The sequence below is a fragment of the Podarcis bocagei genome (genome assembly GCF_964188305.1).
Source record: "Podarcis bocagei genome assembly, chromosome: 2".
Classification (NCBI taxonomy): domain Eukaryota; kingdom Metazoa; phylum Chordata; class Lepidosauria; order Squamata; family Lacertidae; genus Podarcis; species Podarcis bocagei.
Genome location: NC_138126.1, coordinates 47,782,264 through 47,801,309, shown reverse-complemented (window position 1 = coordinate 47,801,309; position 19,046 = coordinate 47,782,264). Strand labels below are relative to the sequence as shown.

Genomic DNA, 19,046 nt, shown 5'->3' with positions numbered 1-19,046 from the left:
ACAGTCCAGGTTAGTTAAATGGGCAAAATCGTCTTGATCTCCCCCATATTTTGGGAGGCTCTACTCAGTAGTTTTGATTGTGTTTGCATAGCCAGCAATTATCCATTATGGAAAGTCAAGGCAGACCAGTGGTGTAGCGTGGGGGGGGGGTGCAGGGGAGGCCGGCCGCACCAGGCGCAACATCTGGGGGTTAGGGTTAGGGGGTGCAAATCCACGGGTTAGGGGGCGCAAATCCACGGGTTAGGGGGTGCAAATTACTTGCCTTGCCCCGGGTGCTGACAACCCACGCTACGCCACTGAGGCAGACTAGTCTAGTCTAGATCAGCTTCATTCTACAAGCATGGGTGTAGCTGGAGGGGGCAGGGGGGCAGGGGGGCAGCTGCCCCCCTTGATCAAGTAAAACAATAGAAATACTTAACTAACTGTCCAACCAACTAATCTGACCCCCCTAACAAAAGTCCTGCCTCCCCTAACAAATATGCTACAAACATTTAGCTTTCACTAGACAGGAGCATCCCATCTACCTCTGGGTGGGAATTGCTCATATTTACTCATGGATCTGCCAATAGGAGTTGACTTGTGACCTTTGGAAATCAGAAACGAGAAGCAGAAGAGGTGACAGTTCTTAAGATCATTCATATTTGTACAAAACCTGAATACTGCACAGGCAAATCACACTGGCCTTATATATACAGTATATACATATATTTCTTCTGATTCCTCACATTTGCACAAACTCAGAAAAATGCACAGGCAGATTTACCACTGCCCGACTGTGATTTTGCACACTTATTGGGTGGGGATTTTTTTTAAAAAGGCATGCACACAGCTACCTGCACAAATGTCCTGTTGGTCTCTACTAGGCATAATAGAATCAACAAATTAGAAGGCAAGGACAAACACAAAAGGGAATGGCTACAGGCATGAATGAGAAAGATCAAAGTTGATCCTTTGAATCCTTTGATTTGAATTTGAATTCAAATGCATGTGAGTGTGGACTACTCTGGTTGAATTTGAATGGGGGGAAAGTGGATGAACATATAAACAATGCTTAGATGTAGCCAAGTCCTTCCTCTCACCCTGCCACCTGTTTTCAGATTATTATATCCACAGTGATCTCCTACTTTGCCAAGCTGAATGACAATTTTGCGATTAGCATCGTGGGTGAAATCCCCAGCGGGTGAGTCACTCTGGCTGCTTCCCATAACCACCTTAGGACATGCAATTTTTCTCTTCCTGGGTGCTGATGGGGAGATGAAGCTCTCTTGCTAGCTCTGCTGTTTTCAGAAGTTTAGGGGGTAGTGTCCTGGGAGAGGGAATTTGGAGTCTCTCCTGACAGAGAGATGCATCTTCACTTTATAGCTACAATTGATTGCTAAAGATGCACCTGTTTTCCCTGGCCTTTGACAGCTGGAAAATATTTTTTAGACCTACTCCAATACTGTAATTTATGGTACTGTCGTTTTAAATATTTGTTGGCTTTCTTGTTTGTTTTAAGAGGATATTAATTTTGTAACCCACTCAGGGACCTCATGGTGAAAATGTATAATAAGGGTTCATCCACACTTTCACTTGATCATATTGTGCACTGGTTAATTTATCTGGGTCTGAGAGCTTGCAAAAAGCTGTTATTACCCATTTTGGCTCACATAGTTTGAAATCAAACCATGCAGGCACAGACATGGGCCTCAAAGTGCTTTGGAAGGGGTTTCACAAGAGGTGACAATTGGCCGGTCTTGTGAAGCCCTGTGCAATGGCTTCAATCAACTGATCAGTGGCACCTGCAAAACACAATTTGGCTGAGCTAAACCTTTTCCTGCCCCACTCCTGACGCCAAATATATGACATTAGATGCAAGGCCAAAATGACCTCTCGGGCCAGATGGGGGAGGCCGGTTAGCCCATGACCCAGAGGTTCCTCACCCCTGGGCCCAAGGAAACTAAACTGAGCTCCCTTTCCTGCCCCCTCAACCCACACCCATCTCCAGGTAGAGAAGAATTGCTCAGGGAGGCATTAAGCTTGTCCTCACTCGCCTTGCCTTGTGTTGTCTGTGGACCAGAAGTGCCTCACTGCGTCTGTGTTTCCTTATTGCAGGATGAGACCCCCTCAGGCCCCCAAAGTACACTATTTTGAGAAGGTGGTAGGAAATGCCTTTGCCATTGCAATGGTTAGCTACGTTATTGCTATCTCTCTCGGCAAGATCTTTGCTCTCAAGCATGGCTACAAAGTGGACAGCAACCAGGTAAGGAGGCTCTGGCCGTTATCTGGCTCCCTGGTTTTCATTACTTTCACCTTTACCCTGTCGCTGCTTTGTGTTCTCTGCCTTTGCTTCTGTTATGTTTTTCCTGGAGAGGGGTGGAGGAAGCGGGCACTGTAGAGCTGTGAAGAACGCTGAGAGCGCTTCAAGAGAACCTTCTTCCTGAGGGTTTGCTGAGTACAGGTGTTGCTTCACATGTGGCTTATCTTGCATTTTCAGGATATGATTATCAGGAATTCATGACTAAGGTAATAAGCTGAAACTGATTTATGACCAGCATTCTGCTGAGTCAGTATGAGTCAGTACAACTGATAAGTTCAGCCGGTGAAGTAATGTTGTTTTGAGCAATTGGATCATTGGACTTCCTTTGTGTTGGCTAGGATTATTGCATTACTTACTTACTTGCATTGCTTACTTTACTTACTTCAGACTTACATTGTTGCTTACATTACTTGCTTCAGACACAAACCTTCATTTATTATGGACTGGCTTTTCTTTCTGTCTTGTACTACACTGGTCTTCAACTGGCAGGTTAGGACCCGCTAATGGGTCACAGCCTGATCCTAGGTGGGCTGCAGCAGGAGACATACCACCATGCAAATATATGGCAAATGATTAAGAAATGGGTCTCCTAATGCATGTTTGGGTTGAAAGTGAGGCCTGAGTCTGAACAGCTTGAAAACTACTGTTATGCTATAATATGGTTATTGCATTTGCATGACACATTTTCCCCCCAAATATCTGCTTTATATACATTATTTACACAATGGGCTGCACGTGATTGGCTAATTCCAGGATTCTCCTGTAGGCCAATCAGGTTGTGGATTCACTTCCACCTGGAGCTGGATTGGGTGGCTCCTGCGGACCAATCAGACTGCTGCATTCTGAATACTATTGTTCTAGGACCAATCAGACTGCTGCGTTTTGGATCCTATTCAACTCAGTACATAACAGTCAGATGTGGATTGATCTGTAGATGCTTCCTTCTGGATGAAGTTGGGCTCCCTGACCCATCTTATCATCTGTTTTAATTTATCATTGGATAGATGAGTACTTATGAGACAAGTGGGTCTTCAGTTTGGGGGGTATCCACATATTCTGCCTGTCAGTCCCAGGTTGGCCATTTGTACACCACCAAAGGTGAGGAAACCAAAGAAAAGACCAAACAGGCCGCAGGTGTGCATAAAATTTGCAGATCTTAAACTATATGCATAGATGCACACTTAGAAATGATTGTATTAATTATGGACAGAAATGCAGCATATCCATGACCTGTGTGCCTGCTCAGTCTCTGGTCCGGGTGCTGTTGACGGGCATCTTCAAGGCCTGTGATTGGTCCTTGATCTTTAAATTGGCTTTGGGCCAGGCAGCCCTTAAAAGAGCAGGCTGCACAATAGGAACATCCTAGTCAATCCTTTTGAGTGTCAAGCCCTGTGTAATGGGAAACTGGACCACAGAGCCACGCAGACTCTCAGCCCTTCTCCATGGTATGTCTCTTGCAGGAGCTGATAGCCCTGGGGCTCAGTAACTTCGTGGGCAGTTTTTTCCAATGTTACAGCATCAGCTGCTCCATGTCCCGCTCCCTTGTGCAGGAGAGCACTGGAGGCAACAGCCAGGTACGTCCCCAATGTAAGATGTCATATTTTTTCTGGTAGGAGCAGGTAGCAGTTTCTAAATCTAGCTGTTGAGCATTGGAGCCAGGGTTGCAGAGAGAGCTCACTTGGAGCTAATGGAACCGCATCCTGGGCTAAGTTAGGTAACTAGGATTTGTCGTCCCTCTCTTGCATCAAATGCCTAGTTCAAATCTCCCTCTCCCTGCCATTATTTTCACAGAACATAGAGCACAAATGATGTGCTGAGGATGGTTTGGTTATCCATTAACAGGGAACCGTATCCAGTCTGAGGGCAAGGCATGAGCCTAGGGGTGCCTCCAGACCATGGGTAGGCAAACTAAGGCCCGGGGGCCGGATGTGGCCCAATTGCCTTCTAAATCCAGCCCGCGCATGGTCAGCGTGTTTTTACATGAGCGGAATGTGTCCTTTTCTTTAAAATGTATCTCTGGGTTATTTGTGGGGCCTGCCTGGTGTTTTTACAGGAGCTGGATGTGTGCTTTTATTTAAAATGCATCTCTGGGTTATTTGTGGGGCATAGGAATTCGTTCATATAGTCCGGCCCCCTACAAGGTCTGAGGGACAGTGAACTGGCCCCCTGCTGAAAAAGTTTGCTGACCCCTGCTGCAGACTGTCAAGTGTTTTTCAGGAGGAATTTGAGCACCTTCTGGGAAACATGGCTTTGCACAACTAAAGTGGGTTAAAGCGCTCTTTCACTCCAGTGCAACAAAGCCCCCCCCCCCTTTAAAAAAAAAAGAGGCAGTCCTTTTTCCAAATTGGAAAAGCAAGGAGGAAATGCACTGGATGAATGATTCATGGGAACGGGGTATAAACACCCTGCAAGCAAATCAGGATGAATGCTCAGTAAAGAAGAGTTTGGATTTGATATCCCGCTTTATCACTACCCGAAGGAGTCTCAAAGCGGCTAACATTCTCCTTTCCCTTCCTCCCCCACAACAAACACTCTGTGAGGTGAGTGGGGTTGAGAGACTTCAAAGAAGTGTGACTGGCCCAAGGTCACCCAGCAGCTGCATGTGGAGGAGCGGAGACGCGAACCCGGTTCCCCAGATTACGAGACTACCGCTCTTAACCACTACACCACACTGGCTCTCAGTAAAGACCAGGCATAGTCTAACCTCCATGTCAGCTTTGTGCAATCCAAACAGGAGGAATGTTCGATAAGTCTGGAGGAGCTCTAGGCTTTTCACAAGGAAAACGAATGGAATGTCGTCAGTAGTTTAAGAAAGGGAGGGTGTATGTGTGTGCATTGGGGGGGGGGGTTGCCCTTTTCTACTCCAACCAGGCTTGCACTTATTCATCTCTATGCTCTCCTCTGCAGGTGGCTGCCCTGGTCTCCTGTCTCATCCTCCTAGTGACCATCTTGAAGATTGGGGCACTTTTTGAACAGCTGCCCAAGGTACTTTAAACAAACTTGGTGCTCTCAGTCTTTGGCTACAATCCTAAACACATGGGAGTAAGCTCAACAGGACTTACTTCTGTGTAAACATGCACAGGAGTATACTGTTTGTTTCATTTTACCTGTTGGTGGGATTAACTATTGGGGCAGGGGGTGTCTTCATATGTGCCAGCGCCATATGTATCTAGCTTGTGAAAGACAGCAGCAGCAGAGAGGCACATAGAATATTGAAGAAAACTATCATTTAAGCACAAGACTCAACAGCCGCATCTCCCTTTGAAGACTTCACAACTATGCGATAAAAGTCTCTTTAAACTGAGACTTTTCTGTTGTTTTCTGTGTTGTGGGTGTTATGATACTGCCGATTCTCTATTATATCTTTGCAATTTCCTTGTTCCTCAGGCCATTTTAGCTTCCATCATTATTGTCAACCTGAAGGGCATGTTCAAGCAGTTTAGAGATATCCGTATGCTCTGGAGATCCAATGTTACTGACCTGGTAAGGAAGAAAAGAGGAGCTCCATAGAAATAAGGGGAAGTCTGTTCATCTGCTAGCCTGCTGTGGCCCTGCTTTGACACTGCTGCGCCACACAATCAGCACAATCGCGCAGTGCAGTTCTTGCTAAACTCCAGAACAGCAAACCAGATGTCTCTCTAGCAGACACCTGGAAAAATATGTGAAACCAAACTGGTCCTCCCTAACTAAAATGCACAGGATTGCATGTTTGAATGCTTCCCCTAAGGAGTGGGGGTTTGGGGAATCCCTGCACATAGAACCCTTGAGTCATGAAGGAATCTCAGTGCTAGAATTTTTATCCCCAACATTCTAGTTTTCTATGTGCCAGAATGTTGCTGTTGTTGTTGTTTTACCCAAAAATGAAAAGTAGGGGCAGCATTCAAATATGTATTTCCTGCAGATCTCGCTAGCAAATAATTTGTATTTATTGAAGCATTTTCCAGACCCCTGCTGTGTGTCTGGCTTCGTTACCCCAGCGACTGTTTTGCCTGCTGCTCCTGGCACATGGCAGTGGCATAAATGTTGGGCTTGTTGCAAACTTTGCAGTGAAGTGCAGAAAGCTCAGCTTACATGATCAAAGCGACAGCCTTCATGAAGGTTACCATGCGTCCCGCGGTGCATCCAGGATCCATGCTTCCTTGCACCTCCTGGTACATGCAGGAACAACACATCCCTGGATGATTCCATGCATTCTCTTTAAAATTGCTGGCTTAAAGCTATTGTTTTAGCTCTGCTTTAGTTTTTAGGCTATCTTTCATATTTTGTTTGCATTGCACTATTTTATGCTGCCTTGTGTACTTCAGTAAAGAGACAGGGGTATAAATATAACAATAATGCATAGTAGCAGCCAGGGGCTCCACAGTAGCCTGCATAATGTATATTAGCCACCCTCCACCACCCACTGGATAACTCTGCAGTTGCCATGGAGGCAATAGACCTCTGTGTCATTGCCTTGAAGCTTCTGAACAGTCCCAATGGCTTGGTGCAACAGGGAACAGTTGTAGATCAGGACAGACAGTTGCATAGTTCAGCAAGTTTTCCTTAAGTCTTCTGTTGATATTTGGGGGCGATTGTACTTACACTTTCTCTATTGTTTCTCTCTCTCCCCCTCCCATGCTCTGCAGCTGATCTGGGTTGTAACCTTTATAGCTACTATTGTGTTGAATCTTGACATGGGGCTGGGGGTTGCTGTGGCCTTTTCACTTCTCACCGTAATCTTCCGGACCCAGATGTGAGTATTCCTTGGCCTGCAGAGGAGAGGGGACTTGGGCTTGGGAATGGCACTTTGCCAGGTAGCAGAAAAATGGTAGCATTCTGGTACCACCTCCTGGTGCCACTCGGTTAAAATGACAGAGCTGAGCCAGGAACCCAGAAGATCAAGCCAGGAATCAGAGCCAAAGCAAAGAGCAAGCCATAGCCAGGAAAGATTTATCATTACCAGTAGTTTTAGCCTGAACAGAAGCACTTCATAGCCCTTCCTCTTAAGGACAGCCAGTGGCCAGACATTTGGGAAGAAATAAATATTAAAGGAACTGTGTTAGGTCTTTGGCATTCATCAATGCAGCAGTCTGTAATGATGAAAGTGTAGTGATGTCCGACCAATGTGTTCACCTCCCAGGAGATACTTCTCGCCAGAACTGACACTTATCATAATCTCAGACTGGTGTATTGAACAAGTTCCAACTTTCACCCATATGAATTTGGCAACTTCTCCATCAACATAAAACTCCAGGTGTCATTAAGTTGTTGCTAAGTAGACTGAACAGAGTCTTTGCTAATCCCTCTTTTTCCATCTTCTCTAAGGCCCCATTATTCCATTTTAGGACAAGTGCCCACAACTGATGTTTACAGAGATGTAGCTGAATATCAAAAGGTAAAGTACATTTGGAAAATGACTTGGGGAGATGACTATGGAGGGGCTATGTAGAAAATGGCGTGTGTGCTTTGAAAAACAAAGCACTGTGCTTCCTCTTGGACCAAAGCAAACATGAGCGGAACGAGTCAAGAAGGTGTGCATGTCTAATGGAGGGCTGGGTTGAGACAATCCCAAGATGCAGAAGGATTTATCCTTCTCAAGCCCTTGTGCTCACATCTTACTAGGAGCAACCTCTGTTCAACCACAAAGCATTTCACCAAGTGCTAGCTCAAATCCAGATTTCTAGCCACAGAAATCACATGCCCTATACTAAAGCCTAGTCTTTTTTGTTTGTTTGTTTATCAAATACTTATCCCACCTGTTAGGAGGTCCTACACATGAGTAGGCATCCAGCAGAGACACATGCCCGACTGGCATGTTCTCTCCCTCCTGGTCGGTCGTTCTGGAGCTTCAAAAGCTTTATCCAGCCCGAACATCACAGCAATTGATGCCTTGCAGGCATCAGCACACTTCAGGATCAGCAGAGTCTTGGCAGTCAGCATGACAGACTCAGGAGCGCAGCATTTTGGCTAAACTACTTTATTTACATATAATACACTTGGAGCATTCTAACTCAGCTCCTTTCTCATCAGCATCAAACAGCAAAGAGAAAGAGACAAAGGAACAAACGTCCTACATCACGGAAACACAGTAATACAAACATCCTGTCTCCGTCACTTCTCACTATGTGGAATGAAAACACACACCGTCATGTGAAAAAACCAATTCCATGACTGCAACACGGGGCAAGAATCCTAACAAGAAGCACAGGAGATCAACCATGGACTTACTTTCTGCTTTATTTTCACAACACCACTTTGAGGGATATTAGATTGTAATTTGTCCACAGCGAGCTGGTGAGCTTTGTGCCTAGTGGGGATCTGAACAAAAGTCTCCTTGGGTTCAAGCTACTGTGACACTGTACTAACTCCTTGTTTTGTTCTGTTTCTAGGCTGAGGAGATCCCAGGCGTGAAGATTTTCCGCTCCTCCGCTACGATCTATTTTGCTAATGCTGACTTGTATGCAGAAGCCCTAAAGAAGAAGGTGAGGAGGGCTTCAGAAGATGTCCCTCATATTTCCGGGGGGGGGGGCAGAGGGTTTCCATGCTGACCAATGCATTAAATAAAATGGCTTTGGACTTTATTCCGCTTAGAGGGAAAAGACAAACAAATGCAACAGAGTCTCTATTCCCACAGTACTCTTAGTCCTCTCTGCTCACATTTGATATAGAAAGGAAAGGGACTGAGGCGTAGACTGAAGCCCTGTTTAGTCATTCTTCAGTCCCACCATAATCAGCATGCAAAGGCCATCAGGATGGGTGGGTGGGTGGGTGTGAATGGGTCTTAATGAAGGGTTGCTGCTGGGTTGGGACAGCTGTAAGATTTTTGTTTTGGAGAACAGGGTGTGGGTTTTTTCATTTTGTTTTGTTGCTGTTTGGATTATGCTCTTATATTCCTGTTGTTGGGCCTTTGTATTAACTATTTGCAGGTTCTTTAATCTTAATATATATTCACTAGCATGAGCCCATTTTGATTAGCCTATTAATATTTGTGTGACAGTTTAATTTTTTTTAGACATTGTAGTTGCTCGAGCAACATTTCAGGATAATTCACTGCTTTATTATGTACGCTTTTCCAATATTGTGATCTGCTTTGAGCATCGTTTGCCATGGAAAAGGGGCATACAATTAAACTCACAGTGATGGTGCCTAAAATATATTAGCATAGTTAGCAGACAAACTATCCTGGGGAGGGAATTCCACAAGTGAGATGCCTGAGCCCTCTGACAATAGCTGATGGAGGGCACTGGAGCAAGATCTTAGTGTTTGGGGATGTTGATACAGAGAAAAGAAGTTCTCTCAGACATCTGAATCTTAAACCAGGATGGGCTTTAAAGGTAAGCACCAGTGCTTTGAATTGTGCTTGGAAACAGATTGGAAGCCAGTGGAGTCCTCTAAGAACTGGCAAGACATGTTTCCCAAAGTTTTGGTCCCAACCAGAGTGTAAATAGCTGTAGTCTGCTTCTCTCTATCTTGGAAGGGGCACTACAGTTGCACTGGTCTTAGCAAGATTCTTCATGCCACTGTCAATGCTTGGTCCTCTAACAATAGAGCAGCACCTAAATTACTCACCTGATCCATTACCTGAGGCCACTTGGGCCTCATTTTCAGAAGCCAAACAGAATTCATAGTATGAAAGAGGCTCATAGACCATGGCTATGGGTATCACTATATAACACGTACAAGGAGCACATAGGAAGCAAGCAAACAGGCTAGAGTGATCTATACCTTGCTAAAACCAATAGCTGCTGGTACATAAATATATGTCTCTTTTTCAGTGTGGCTTTGATGTGGACCGTCTTGTTGAAAAGAAGAAAAAAGCCCTAAAGAAGAAGCAGAAGAAAGACAAGAAGGAAGCCAAGAAGGCAAAAGTGGATCATTTTCTTCTAAATTACTAATTAGTGTGTTTCCATGAAGTTTATTGTGTGTGTAGTTAATTCATAAATAATTTGAGGCAAGAAGGAAAGGCGGCTAAATCATTGTTTTCATGTGGGGACCTGTTCACACATAACACTAAGCACACTTTTGCTAAAAGGACCTTTGGTGTTTTGTAAATACTTGCAGATTTTGTTAATACAGCCCTAAGCCAGCCATGTTTTAACTCGGAGATAGTTAACCTGTAGCCCTTCTAATGCTGTTGGACTACAACTCCCATCATTCCCAACCACTGGCCATGCTGGTTGGAGCTGATGGGGATTGGAGTGGCCAGATCAATGAACAGTAGAGTGGGTCTAGTTTCTACAAATGCTCACACACCTTGCTCTATCGTGTATGTCATAGTTCAAGGACATCTTCCAGCCACAAGGGCACAGGGTTTGAAGCTTTCTATAGAAGATGTAACTTCTCTGTTCCTTCTGCCTTCTGTTCTTTGTCCCAGAAGTAATTTATGGAGGTTCTCAAAATGTCACATGGAGACACAATTGCTTTGAGTTTACTCGGACTTCTGTTCTGCTCTTGTTTTGGTAACAGAAAATGGCTTCTCAGATCAAAACAGTGTGTGACTCTGGGAGCAACAACCTGGCATTTGTGGATATAGATATGGAGGCAAGGGCACAGGTATTTATCAATTTGGGCATGAAAGAAAGTTGTGGTCAACATTTCCGGGAGCAGGCATTTAACATGATCATATGAGTAAAACCCATATGATGATGATGATGTTTGGTACTGTGGGGAACAATCTGGATTTGTTGTCTCAGGCACCAAAATGTGTTGGTCTGTCTCTGAGTAGACTTGCCGCAAACCCTTCATACTGTTGATAAAGTGACTCTCCACCAGAGCTGCTAGAAAAGCTGTGGCACAAAGCCATTTCCGACCTTGAGAGGAGGTGGGGTTGTGGACCTCACGCCCCCAACACGCGTACGGAGGCTGGCTCCCAGCCCCCGTGCGATCTGAGGAATCCTCGGCCGCATCATCCCCGCATCGGCTGGCCCAGGGGGTGTGGCTTGCCTCATTTAAGGCAAGTACGGCCGAGAATCTCCCTCTTTGGCCTCTCAGCTCCTTTGGTTTCCTGCCCGCCCTTCAAGGTTTCCCTTCTGACCTTGCTATGGACCTCAGTTGGTCGCCATTAAGGGGCCTGGTAGGAATTTATTCCACTTGGCAAATTGGCACCAGCCATTTGGTTTTTCACCTACCTCGTAGCAAACCGTCACAACTTTCTCAGTTTTGGCGGTTAGGCATTGGTGTGGGTATTGTTATGGAGATGTATGGGGGGGAGCGCCATCACCTCCCCCAGGTATTGAAGGGTATTCCAGTAAAGGATTCCGGGGGGCATGGCCCCATCCAAAGCCTATGGAGGTCAGAGCCTAAGGCACGCCCCTGAGCAGTGACCCCAGGTGAGTTCCTAGTTGATGTGCATCAGCAGGGCTCACCCTGCTGGTGTTAACCCTTCCCGGTCTTCATGAAACAGGCTGAAGATTAGCAAAGTCCACCCCTGCTCCTTTTCCAAAAGGCCTGTGCCTGCAGCTGCAGCTCTCTGTACATTTTCTGAATAGAGATGGGTGAATCTGCCAGTTTTGGTTTCTCTTAGTTCCTCATTTTCCCAATCTTAACTTCAATTCTCCACATTTCCACATCAGTTTGTGATTATTTTTAAAGTCCTTATGAAAATTCAGCAGCATTTCAGTTTGAACTTCTAATATACGCATTTTGTATGCAATTTTGCCATATATGCAGATTTTGTGCAAAGCATATTTTCCCTAATTTTTATATTTCCCTTAATATGAATCACGTTTGTCATATTAATATAAGCGCGCTAGCATATGCATTTTTAGGCACGCTTTACTGTGGTATGTATATTCTTGTGCATGTTGCTTGACTAAAGAACTGCACTGCGAAATTTGCAGAAGTGTGAATTTCCAAGGGTGGTTGTGTTTTGTTCCATGTAGTGTTTTGGAATGTGCAAATTAAATGTGAAATGAATTGAATTTCTCACCCACCCTTAGTGTTGCTGAGACACATTATGAGCAGAACCAACCTGAGAAAACCTGATGGCCAGAACACTGTTTCATGTTGGGGGAAAATACTGTGATTTTTCTTTCCTCGCAGGAGCAGGGAGATGACACAGCAGCCACTGCTGCTAATGGAAGTGTGACTGACTTGGCCCCCCAAAACCAGAGCCAACCACAACCTTCTGGCAAACCCACTTTGCATTCCCTGGGACTGAAGAAGCCTCCTCTTCACTCGCTCATCCTGGACCTCACCCCTGTCAACTTTGTGGACACCGTCTGCATAAAGACCTTTAAAAACGTAAGGAGAGGACAACAACCAGGAGAGGGACACCTGCCATGAGAGAGTTGTTCTGTGTGCAGCCAAATCTAAAAGGCAAATCTGCCTCATGAGGAAGACTCCTGGAAAGGGAGGGGTTTCAGATGGCTTGAGCTGCTTGACTTCCAGCTAGATGACTGAGAGCCAAACTCCATGTGAGGTTAAATGCAGCTTTGCATCTAAACCTGTAGGTTTTCTTAAAATGCAGACGGCACCAGCTGAAGGTGCTGTGAAGAGAGGATTGATATGTAGCAGGATTAGAGAAGGAATTAAGACCTTTCCTCCCCTGCTGGAGTCCTGAGGAAAATCCCTCCTCTGAAGCTGGTGTTTGTTTTGGGTTTTTGTTTTTTGCATTCCCCACTGGTGCTAATACTAACTTTAAAGGAGAGATTTAACATCATGTCTCATTGGCCCTTCAAAAGGGGTCTCCAACAAACTGTGGCTTTGATTACATTGTGATGTCTAATCTGTGCTTCTGAACCTTGCTCATCACCCGCTTTCATCTGTTAATTGCTTCTCTCTCTTGGCCAATCACATCTGTCACAGAAATTACTGGCATTTAAGACACCAAATAATCCAAATCAGTCAAATGTGAGGAAGGCATTTTATTTTCTCAGTTTTTCTTTGGCAGACATCTTAACCACTGCCCAATGGCCATTACTACCCACATAAAATTCATTGATTTCTGCAGAAGATTGCACAGGGAGGTCCATGCAGATAACATGTGGGCTTTGTGGAATAACTTCCTAGTGTCTGAAGCTGCCCTGCCGTGGCAGGATAGGCAAATGCAACCCCTCAGGTTCCTGCGAAGTATCTTGTCTCAGTTGTTTATGCTTGTTGTCCTTGGCAGATATTTAGAGATTTCCAAGAGATTGAAGTGGACGTGTTTCTCGTCGGTTGCCATGGTAAGGAATTCTAGGAAGTCACGGGTCAGCCATACTGCAATAAGCAAGTCATAGCCTGTCAGGGGCTGGACTGGGGAGGAATGGTGGGAGCCGCTGCCCCCCTTCTCCTGAACCTTCCCAAGGGCAGGAGGACAGTATTGATTTAGAACAGTGGTTTGCAGAGGGGCATAGTTTGGAGGGGAAAAACTGGGAAATACTGGGTGAGGAACAGCTAGAAGAGGAAACACCAGGAGAGAGACGGCTAGCAGGTTCAGTATCTTTGAACAGTATTCCTGACCCCCCCCCCCCTTCGGCTAAGACTAGGTGGGCTCTGAGAGTGATAGAACAGAGAAAGCAGAGGCAACAACCTCAGATTACCTGACGTAGGAGTGACGTAGATTAATGGGGGAGGAGGTGAGCCTTTACTGGGAACAACGCCATTTCTAGAAGAAATATGCATTCCTTTGTCTCTCGCTGTGATTATTAAAGAAACTAACTGGTAAGAACGTTCCTTTCATTTGATCTGCTTCTTCACTGCCACCCGGGGAGGGATCCGATTGCCCAAAGCCGAACCTAACCTGAGAGTGTGTGCATCTTCTTTCGCTGGTGATTCCTCCATTCTTGGCCTTGTCCTGGATGCGCACTTCCTCCTGCCCTTTGGACTTCTTCTGTTTCATCGTCACATTATTCCATCAAGCCTTTGAATTGGTTAAAAATGTGCTACTGAAGGGCAGAAGGAGCCAGGGATTCAGATGCTGTGGCAGAGGGTCCAGGACATAAGTGACTATAATTTGTGATAAATGACAGTGGGATGCACAGTTGCTTATGCTAAAGTTTGAACCTGACTCTTGTTAACAATTCAGGATATGTGGCACAAATGTCCTTGTGTAACGCTGAGAATTCACTACATTTGCTTCAGCTGCTACCGGTTGGGGTCCCACAACATCTGGAAGGCATCACAGCAGCCGACCTTTGCCCAGTCTAAATCTTCCTCTGCCCCCCCCCCCATTAGATCAGCAACTTCAAGGGCAAAAGTGTCTCCCGTCTCCCCTGTGGTGATAATAGCATCCGGGAATGATTTAGATCAGGGAAAGGGATGAAAAGGTGAAAGACTCTTTTCCAGAGCACCAGTTCCCAGAGCAACTGCAGGGGGCTGCTAGTTAGTTAAGCAGACACACTCCTCACACTCAGTGGGAGGTCCTAATCGTAGATCTCCCACATCAGCATTATGCCTGGTTTGGCCCTAAGTGAAGAAACTGCTCTGTGCCTTGGCTCCTACGTCATGCCCAGCTTGTGAGCTCCCAGGGGTATCTGGGTGGCCACCATTGGAGACAAACCCGTCGTCTGATCCAGCCAGCAAATCCCTATGTTTTTAGTTTAGAGGAAAAAACAGGTGATAGGTAGATTCAAGCATTCATGGTTAGTGTGGCTGGCATCAGTTGGCGGAAGTGGGCTGAAACGGCACCCTCACGTGGCTTTTCCTTGTCTTTCCCCCTGTAGCTTCCGTCATTACCCAGCTGGAAAGAGGCAATTTCTTCAGCCAGACCATCACCAAGCAGCACCTTTTCCCTTCTGTACATGACGCTGTTACCTATGTTATCAGGAACCGCGGAGAGAGCTTGCCACAAACTGTCACAGTACGTAGTTAGCCTTTTCCTTTTCCTTTCCCTTTTCCTTTCCCTTTCCCTTTCCCTTTCCCTTTCCCTTTCCCTTTCCCTTTCCCTTTCCCTTTCCCTTTCCCTTTCCCTTTCCCTTTCCCTTTTCTTTTCTTCTTTTCTAGCTGGAAACTTTAGCCCTAGAAATCTCACAGGGCAATATCGCATTGGTACTTCCAAGCCAGGCATTCGGACCACAGTAGTGGACCTCTTCATCTTCCTTGCTCAGCCCAGGGTTTGATCATAGATGTCATTAGGCCTCCCTACATTGAAAGGCCAGTGCACACTCCACAGCCAGATCTGTAGAATGGGTGCACCATATCTCAAGCGTACTAAGGAGACTGCCCCCATCCATTGTGTGCTCTGCCCATCAAATGTACAGTGGTACCTCGGGTTACAGATGCTTCAGGTTACAGACTCCACTAACCCAGAAATAGTACCTCGGTTTAAGAACTTTGCTTCGGGATGAGAACAGAAATCGTGCGGCGGCGCAGCAGCAGCGGGAGGCCCCATTAGCTAAAGTGGTACCTCAGGCTAAGAACAGTTTCAGGTTAAGAACAGACCTCCAGAACAAATTAAGTTCTTAACCCGAGGTACCACTATACATTGGTTTAACTAAGACACAGCCAATATACTAACCAGGAAGTTGCTTGATCAAATGCCTTCTTTGCCTTGGACTACTGGTTTGCCTGAGGCAAGTCATTACTTCTTCGCCTTGACCTTGCTTCCACAACTGTAACATGGGACTTATCTTGTAGGAATTTCCATACCTGAGCAGTCATGCAAACCCCCAACATATGTGTTTTAATTGCAGGCAAGTCTGTTTGCACAAATGTTGGTTGTTGATCCGCATGTTCTGGTAAAATTATGCCATCACTTTTCTTGTTGCAAAAAGTCTGACAAGAAAAGTGATGGGAAATTGCAGTAGAAATTGTAGGATAACAGCCTCTAACTGGCAGTTTTGTGTAACATTCGTGCAGACATGTCAGGATGATCGCTCAATAAGCCAGTGACATTGTATAACATCTGTGCAAGTTACTTGTAAATGCTCAGTAAACTGCTGGCCTGGAAGCTCCCTTAGAGGGGATGTTGTGAAAACAAGAAGCTATTTTCCATCCAGTTTGTACAAGAGTTATTCCTTAGGCAGATCTTGACAGCTTCTTCGATGGACATGTAAAGTCTATGACTGAACAGGCACTAGAGGAATCTATATACATCTCTATCAGAGATATGGATACCTCAGATAGTGAACAAGTAAACGGAAGAGAAATGTTGAGTTAATTTGAGGTTCTCTCAGAAATCAATGCTAGCAACTTTATTCTTCATCTTCACAGGATAACAACGCCACTAAAATGTAACCAGCGGAATCATCTGCTCCTCCAGTTCTCACAGAGGAGCCAGCGCCTTTTCAGATGACTGTATGAATTGCCCTTTTCAAAATAGTTATGTGGGATTCTCCACCACCGGGTGGTGGGAACGTGTGTTGGCTTTTTTTTAAAAAAAGATTTATTGGGACCTTCAAGAAACTGAGACTCAGTTGAGGGCCTTCCTGCCCACCTACTTCCAAACTCCACAATCCCTGTCGGGGTAGGTGGGGGAGACCCCTTTCAGACATCGGAAGTGCCTCACTTGTTGCTATGGCTACTTTTGGATTTTTCCACTGAATCCTGCCAACTAATTTGGTGAAGCACAGGGTCATCTGCAGCATTCTCTACCTGTTCTAAGTGCCTATCAAGCTGGAGAGGCAGAACACTAACATATTCCCTCTGGGGTCTTGGGTCCCTACTTATTCCTTCTCTCCTGGATTGCAGTTTTAAAACCATGTCTGTGGCATCTCCAGTTACAAGGATCAAGTAATCAGTGATAAAAAGGACCTGTTGGAGAGCCGCCATCATCCAGAGCAGAAAAGGTGGATCTAGACGGACTCTGTATAAAGCAGCTTTATATTTTTGAAGTTGCCCCATTTCAATAGACCCTAACTACAGCTTGCTGAGACAACATACAGGAGGCAAGGTCAAGAGGAATATTACTGCTTCTGGAAAATTATATATGTATTGAAATAATAAATGAATGGAAGTCTGACCTGAGAAAGATTTCATGCGAAAGAGCCCCACTGGAATGGGTGGGATGCGCTGGCGCCCACCTCTTAATTTGTTTTAAATATGTGGAATCTTATATATCAAATGTCCTTGCTCATTTTGTGTGAGGTATACATTTAGCAGAGTGCGACTAACAACTGATGTAATTGCAGAAAATATTTCGGACATACATTTTTGTTCTGCCTGAGTGCTGTTCCAGTTTTTCTAAGCTTTGCTAAACTCCATTCACTTCAGAAGAAATCAATGAATGCAAAACCCGAACCCCAAGGTCAAGAAAAATGTAAATATGTACAGATTTTACTTAGGAAAACTCTTTTAAGAAATGATATACTATGTCCTTTATTATTGTTGTTATAAATTTGTGGGGGACCCCCCAAAACCCTAAAAATTAATAAATGGTAGGTTTTTTATTAATGGATGAAAGTACAAGCTGCAGGACTGTGCCAGACCAGGAATCCCTGGGCTGGCTTATGCAAACCAGCCTGGCTGGCCTAGTGAAGAGTAAATCTGTTAAAAGGGGTTAATGGGCCATCTGAGAGGAATCCATTGACTTGGGGAGACAGACGCTGCCAAGGCGTGTGTGTCTGAGGTGACAGGAAAAGGGAGTCTGGTAGCAAGGGGTTCTGGGAAAGAAAAAGAGGAAGAAAGGCTGAGATCCATCTTTGGGGAGGCTGGCTGCAGGCTGGATGGGAGAGATGCCTTAGACTCCAGGGCTGCACTTCTGCAGGATACAAGCCTCTCTTGAAATGACCATGCTTGAAATGACCAAAATCTGGACTCCTGCCATGCAGACTGAAGGTGTAAATAGGTGAATAAACTGTATTTCTTAAAGCTATGATTGTTTCTGCCGTGTCTCAATTCTCCAGAGGACCACAGACTCTGGGTGACTGCCTGGAACCCCATGGACTCTTGCCACCAACTGACACGCACATAACTTTTGTAACATGATTTATCACTTATGCAATTTATGGTTCCCATCATACCAAATTATTTCCAGAATAATCTGCCCAAGTATTAGGGCAGAATGGAACAGCAGTTCATTCTCAGATGCATTCAGAGCATGGTCAACAACTAATGAGAATTTTAGACATCGCGTGTAAAATAAGTTAACATTTCAAATCTAAATAATGAAATGAATTATTATCCAAAAGCTGCTAATTACCATAATGGCCAAGTCACACATGAGTCTCTATGGTTTAGGCACAGATTGGTCCAATGCACAGCCCAAAGGCCACATGTAGCCCTGTGTAGGGAAGTTTTTAATGACTGATGTTTTAATGTATTTTTAATCTTTTGTTGGAAGCCGCCCAGAGTGGCTGGGGAAACCCAGCCAGATGGGTGGCAGAAATAATACATCATTATTATTATTATTATTATTATTATTATTATTATTATTATTATTATTATTATTATTATCTGCAGCCCTCAATGCCTTTTTTGTGGCCCTCAGTAACCTTTGACACACACAAACGGCCTTTGTGCTACCTTTCCAAAGCCAGGTATGGAGGCACTGGGCTTTGGGAAGGAGGCATGAGGGCTTTGACAGAGTCCTAGAGTTCTCCTGCCTGTTTCCCAATGCCTGGTTAGCACTTTCCCAGCTTTGGGGAGGAGCTGGGAGGGCTCTAGGACCCTGCCTGAGCCTAGAGTCTCCTTCCCAAAGCCCAGAACTTCACTTAGCCAGCTTTGGGAAGACAGCACGAGGGTTGGGTGGGGGCGCGTCAAATTTTGGGCTTGCTTCCCCCCACCCCCGCCGCCACCTCCACGTGACAAGGCTATGAGCAGCCTGCAGGTTCCATGTTAAAGTACCCTTGCGGCCATCTTGGTATGAAAAGCTGGGCCGCCCTGCTAGGGTTTACACAGCACCCCAAAA

The 19,046-nt window shown here is 45.3% G+C and overlaps 1 protein-coding gene across 1 annotated transcript in view; it reads left to right on the top strand.

Moving 5' to 3' along the window:
* Positions 1-16,951, top strand: part of SLC26A6 (solute carrier family 26 member 6) — a 31,496-nt gene extending 14,545 nt beyond the window's left edge. The window contains exons 8-21 of the mRNA XM_081184093.1: positions 1,098-1,180; positions 2,095-2,242; positions 3,760-3,873; positions 5,207-5,284; positions 5,687-5,782; positions 6,925-7,031; positions 7,604-7,673; positions 8,668-8,760; positions 10,054-10,146; positions 10,745-10,831; positions 12,320-12,520; positions 13,389-13,443; positions 14,923-15,059; positions 16,412-16,951. Coding sequence (XP_081040219.1) covers positions 1,098-1,180; positions 2,095-2,242; positions 3,760-3,873; positions 5,207-5,284; positions 5,687-5,782; positions 6,925-7,031; positions 7,604-7,673; positions 8,668-8,760; positions 10,054-10,146; positions 10,745-10,831; positions 12,320-12,520; positions 13,389-13,443; positions 14,923-15,059; positions 16,412-16,435 — 1,386 coding nt within the window. The 3' untranslated portion in view covers positions 16,436-16,951. The remainder of the gene's footprint in view (positions 1-1,097; positions 1,181-2,094; positions 2,243-3,759; positions 3,874-5,206; positions 5,285-5,686; positions 5,783-6,924; positions 7,032-7,603; positions 7,674-8,667; positions 8,761-10,053; positions 10,147-10,744; positions 10,832-12,319; positions 12,521-13,388; positions 13,444-14,922; positions 15,060-16,411) is intronic.
* Positions 16,952-19,046: the final 2,095 nt, after the last annotated feature.